The following is a 5428-nucleotide window of genomic DNA, read 5'->3' on the forward strand; positions in this document are numbered from 1 at the left end:
GAATTGGGATCCAAAAGAAACTTGGGCATTTATTACTTGGATCGTATTTGCAATTTATTTACATACTCGAACAAATAGAAATTTGCGGGGTCCAAATTCTGCAATTGTAGCGTCTATAGGTTTTCTTATAATTTGGATATGCTATTTTGGGGTCAATCTATTAGGAATAGGGTTACATAGTTATGGTTCTTTTCCATCAACATTTAATTGAATTCAAGACAAGTTATTACAAATACAAGAGCGGGCGACGCATTGTATGAACCAGCATGCGGACCGTGTGAATCAAATATTGTATTGATGATTCACACGGTTTTCTACCATATGTAGTTCAATTTCATTGTTTTTACTTAATTCTTAAGTTAAGAGAAGAAAAAAAGTCTTCTTTTTTTCATTGTCCAAGAATGTTTTTAAAAACAAACATAGGTTTTTTTATTTCAGTCATCCAATTATCTATAAAAAAAATTAGATAGAATAACTTCGACCTTGTCAACTGCTAATGAAAGAACGAAATCGGGGTATATACCAATACCTATTACGGGTAAAAAGATGGAGATCGAAAGAAATAACTCTCGCGGTCCAGAATCAAAAAAAGAATCCTTCGGGGCGTTAAATAGCTTGTATCCATAGAACATCTGGCGTGGCATAGATAATGAATAAATAGGAGTTAATATAATTCCAATTGCCATTACAAAAGTAATTAGTAGTTTTGGAATTAAAAGATATTTTTGGCCGGTAATTATTCCAAAAAATACTATCAATTCGGCAACAAAACCACTCATACCTGGTAATGCAAGGGAAGCCATCGAAAAGCTACTGAACATCGTGAACATTTTTGGCATTGGAATAGCTATTCCGCCCATTTCGTCAAGATAAACAAGGCGGATTCTATCATAAGTCGTTCCCGCCAAGAAAAAAAGTGCAGCACCAATAAATCCATGAGAGATTATTTGTAAAAGGGCTCCATTAAGTCCCGTATCGGTTAGAGAACTAATTCCTATAATTATGAAACCCATATGGGAGACAGAGGAATAGGCTATTCTTTTTTTTAAATTCCGTTGGCCAAGAGATGTTGAAGCTGCATAGATTATTTGTATTGTACCTATTATCATCAACCAAGGAGAAAATATAGAATGGGCATGAGGTAATAATTCCATATTGATTCGAATTAATCCATACGCTCCCATTTTTAATAAGATTCCGGCTAGAAGCATACAAGTACTGTAATGTGCTTCTCCATGGGTATCTGGTAACCATGTGTGTAGGGGGATAATGGGCGATTTGACAGCAAAAGCAATAAAAAATCCAATATAGAAGATTATTTCTAAAACCACAGGATATGACTGATTAACTGATGTTTCAAAATTTAATGTTGGTTCATTAGAACCATATAAAGCAACACCCAAAACTCCCATTAAGAGAAAAACAGAACCCCCCGCCGTGTACAAAATAAATTTTGTAGCTGAGTACAGACGTTTCTTTCCTCCCCACATGGCTAGAAGTAGATAAACAGGAATTAATTCTAACTCCCACATGATGAAAAAAAGTAAAAGGTCCCGAGACGAAAATGATCCAATTTGACCACTGTACATTGCTAACATGAGAAAATGGAATAATCTAGAATCTCGAGTAACTGGCCAAGCCGCTAAAGTCGCTAAAGTAGTGATAAATCCTGTTAATAAAATGGGTCCTATAGAAAGTCCATCTATTCCTAATCTCCAATGGAAATCAAAAAAATCGATCCATTTATAATCCTCTACTAGTTGGATTAATGGATCATCCGATTGGAAATGATAACAAAATGCATAAGTTGTTAGAAGGAGTTCTAAAATACATATACATATCGTATACCACCTAATTACCCTATTTCCTTTATGGGGAAGAAAGAAAATTAAAGAACCCGCAAATATCGGAAAAACGACAATTATTGTTAACCAAGGAAAATAATTCGTAGTAAAGACAAGATACACTTGGACCAAAAAAACCCGTGCTCAAAATATTTTTATTTTCGAGCACAGGTTTGTCGGTAAAAAAATTAAATGGATTCAAGTAGAGTTTTCTCGAACGTATCAATAAGCTAGACCCATACTGCGAGTTGTTTCATGCCATAAATAAACTCGGACACTCAAGAAATCTGTTGGACAGGCGGATTCACATCTCTTACAACCAACACAGTCCTCTGTTCGTGGAGCAGAAGCAATTTGTTTAGCCTTACAACCGTCCCAAGGTATCATTTCTAATACATCAGTGGGGCAGGCTCGGACACATTGAGTACATCCTATACACGTATCATAAATCTTTACTGAATGTGACATTGGGTCTATACGTTTTTGAATGTTATAAATTTTCGATCTAGTAAACTTAGAAACGAATCATATATTTAGATACCAGATGAATCAATGAGTTATCATGATTTTCTAATCAACCCCTTTCTGGATTGGTTTATGAGATATGAGAGAGGCCAAAATACTTTGATTTCTTATGTTTTGCAAACAAGATCATACTTTACGTAGTAAACATGCTAATTAAAATTGATTTCTCAATATTAGAATCTAGATGATTAATATTAATTATTCAACAAATTTGATTGGTTGATACGAGTTGATTTTCTGTTACGGTAAATTGATGAAACAATAGCCAGGCCAATGGCTGCTTCAGCGGCTGCAATAGCTATAACAAAAATTGAGAAAATGTCTCCCTTTAATTGACGATTATCAAAAAAATCAGAAAATGTTACAAAATTTATATTAACCGCATTCAATATAAGTTCAAGACACATAAGGGCTCTAACCATATTTCGACTTGTGATCAATCCATAGATACCGATAGAAAATAAATAGGCACTCAAAACAAGTACATGTTCGAGAATCATTAAACAACTCCTTATCAATCTCGACTCCTTTCAATATGAACAACAATTCAACTAATTTCATTGACTAGTATATAACAAGTATGGAACAAAGAAATAGATTGGTACTAGATTGACCTAAAGTCTTTCTATTTATCCAGCTAGAATTCAAATAGAATTCAAGGAAAATTAATGTGATAAGACAGAACAAAATTTTATTTGAATTCCAAGTTTTAATAGAAATTTTTTATTGACGAGCTACAGCAATTGCACCTATTAAAGCAACTAAAAGGATTATGGAAATAAGTTCAAATGGGAGAAAAAAATCTGTTGATAAATGAATTCCAATTTGTTGACTATTACTTAGAAAATCTTGCTCTATAATCTGGTTTGATCTTGTAGTCCAAATAATCCCGTACCATGACGTATCTGAAATAGTAGTAATTAGTGAAATAAAAAGACTTATACAAACCATCGAAGTAATTCCATCTCCTACGGTCCAAAGATGAAAATCCTTGTAATATTCTGAGCCATTCATGAACATCACAGCAAAAATGATTAAAACATTTATAGCTCCTACGTAAATAAGTAGCTGCGCAGCAGCTACAAAATAGGAGTTAGATAGAATATAGAATAACGATGTACAAATAAGAACCAATCCCAAGGAAAAGGCCGAATAAATTGGATTGGGAAGTAATACCACTCCTAGACCCCCTAATATAAGACCCGATCCTAGAAAGACTAAAAGAAAATCATGTATTGGTTCAGATAAATCCATTTTTTATAAAAAATCAAAAACGAAGAATTTCATGACTTTATTGACCTGACCAGGAAAAAAGAAGTTTTTCTATTTTTTATGATACTTTGAAATTGTTAATTGAATGAAAGTCTAATGGGTATGAATTGACGTAGATGCTTTTATTTTATTGGACCACTATCCATTCTTTATTCGTCGAAAGAGTAGTTTAAACCTATCTATTTTTGATATCATTTATCTACTTTGAAACCATTACTATTATAATATATAATATTGAAATCGGTTTTGTTTTCAATCTAAATTAAGCTAGGAGTCTCATTAAGCAACCACTAGTTTGAATTGCCCAAGCAAAAATCTCATTGTTTTAGATCCGAACTAAGCCTTCGTAATTCGTAATTTTTTTGAATCGAATTAAGGGTTTATTCATTGTTTATTTGAGGTAAATTCGAAATTGTTCGAATTGTGTAATCATCAATTACTGACATTGGTAAGCGACCCAAAGCGATTTGATTATAATTCAATTCGTGACGATCATAAGTAGAAAGTTCATATTCTTCGGTCATTGATAAACAATTTGTTGGGCAATACTCAACGCAATTACCACAAAATATACAGATTCCAAAATCAATACTGTAATTAAGCAATCGTTTCTTTCGAATATCAGTTTCCAACTTCCAATCAACAACGGGTAAATCTATAGGACATACACGCACACATACTTCACAAGCAATGCATTTATCAAATTCAAAGTGTATTCGGCCTCGGAAACGTTCCGATGTGATCAATTTTTCGTAGGGGTATTGAATAGTTACAGGTAAACGATTTGCGTGGGACAGGGTAATCATGAAACCTTGGCCGATGTATCTGGCGGCTCGTATTGTTTGTTGACCATAATTTATGAATTCAGTTATCATAGGGAGCATATGTTGAATATCTATAAAAAAGATTTTATGCTTGTTTCTTTCTCTTGTTTGAGACAAGTCGTGAATCTAGGATATTGTGGTCTTTTACAGTGAAAGAAGTTGGGACGAGGTTGTCAATAATAGATTACCTAGAGAAATCGGTAAAAGAAATTTCCACCCAAGATTTAATAGTTGGTCCATTCTCAGCCTCGGTAAAGTCCATCTTGTTGCAATAGGAATGAACAAAAACAAATAAGTTTTGGCTAATGTGATAAAGATACCAATTAGTGTTCCAAAGACTTTACCCCCTTTATTTATGCCAAATAGCTCAGGAACAAATATGTACGGAATAGAAAGATTCCAACCTCCCAAGTAAAGAACTGTTACAAATAATGAAGAAACTAGTAGATTCAGATATGAAGCAATGTAAAATAAACCAAATTTGATACCTGAATATTCGGTTTGATACCCTGCTACTAATTCTTCTTCTGCTTCTGGTAAATCAAAAGGTAATCTTTCACACTCGGCGAGAGAAGAAATTAGAAAAACGATAAACCCGATGGGTTGACGCCACAAATTCCACCCCCAAAAACCATATTTTGACTGCGCTTCCACTATATCAACTGTACTTGAACTGTTAGATAATCATAGTCGATGATAACATCACTGTGCCCATCGCTATTCCAGAACCGTACGTGAGATTTTCACCTCATACGGCTCCTCAGAGGTCACAAATAAACCTAAGGGCCCTTTCCTATTCTTTATCTTGATATGTTTGTCAGATAGAGTCAAAATCTATCCTAAGGTCCCAAATTAGACCAATGGAATTCTGTCTGCTATATTTAAAACTAATAAATAAGTGCTTCTGAATTTATCTCATCTTTTAAGAATTTTAATTTTTCTTTGTTGATTAATAACCTTATC

General features: G+C 33.6%; 1 protein-coding gene across 1 annotated transcript; it reads right to left on the bottom strand.

Annotated features, from left to right (window-relative positions):
- Positions 1-261: 261 nt before the first annotated feature.
- LOC125812763 (NAD(P)H-quinone oxidoreductase chain 4, chloroplastic-like) lies at positions 262-5421 on the bottom strand. The gene has a single exon (XM_049492237.1). It carries the CDS (start codon positions 1596-1598, stop codon positions 447-449), a length of 1152 nt encoding a protein of 383 aa, XP_049348194.1. The 5' UTR covers positions 1599-5421; the 3' UTR covers positions 262-446.
- Between the last annotated feature and the right edge of the window lie 7 nt (positions 5422-5428).

The sequence above is a fragment of the Solanum verrucosum genome, unplaced genomic scaffold (genome assembly GCF_900185275.1).
Source record: "Solanum verrucosum unplaced genomic scaffold, falcon-dt-bn FXZP01000700.1, whole genome shotgun sequence".
Classification (NCBI taxonomy): Eukaryota; Viridiplantae; Streptophyta; class Magnoliopsida; order Solanales; family Solanaceae; genus Solanum; species Solanum verrucosum.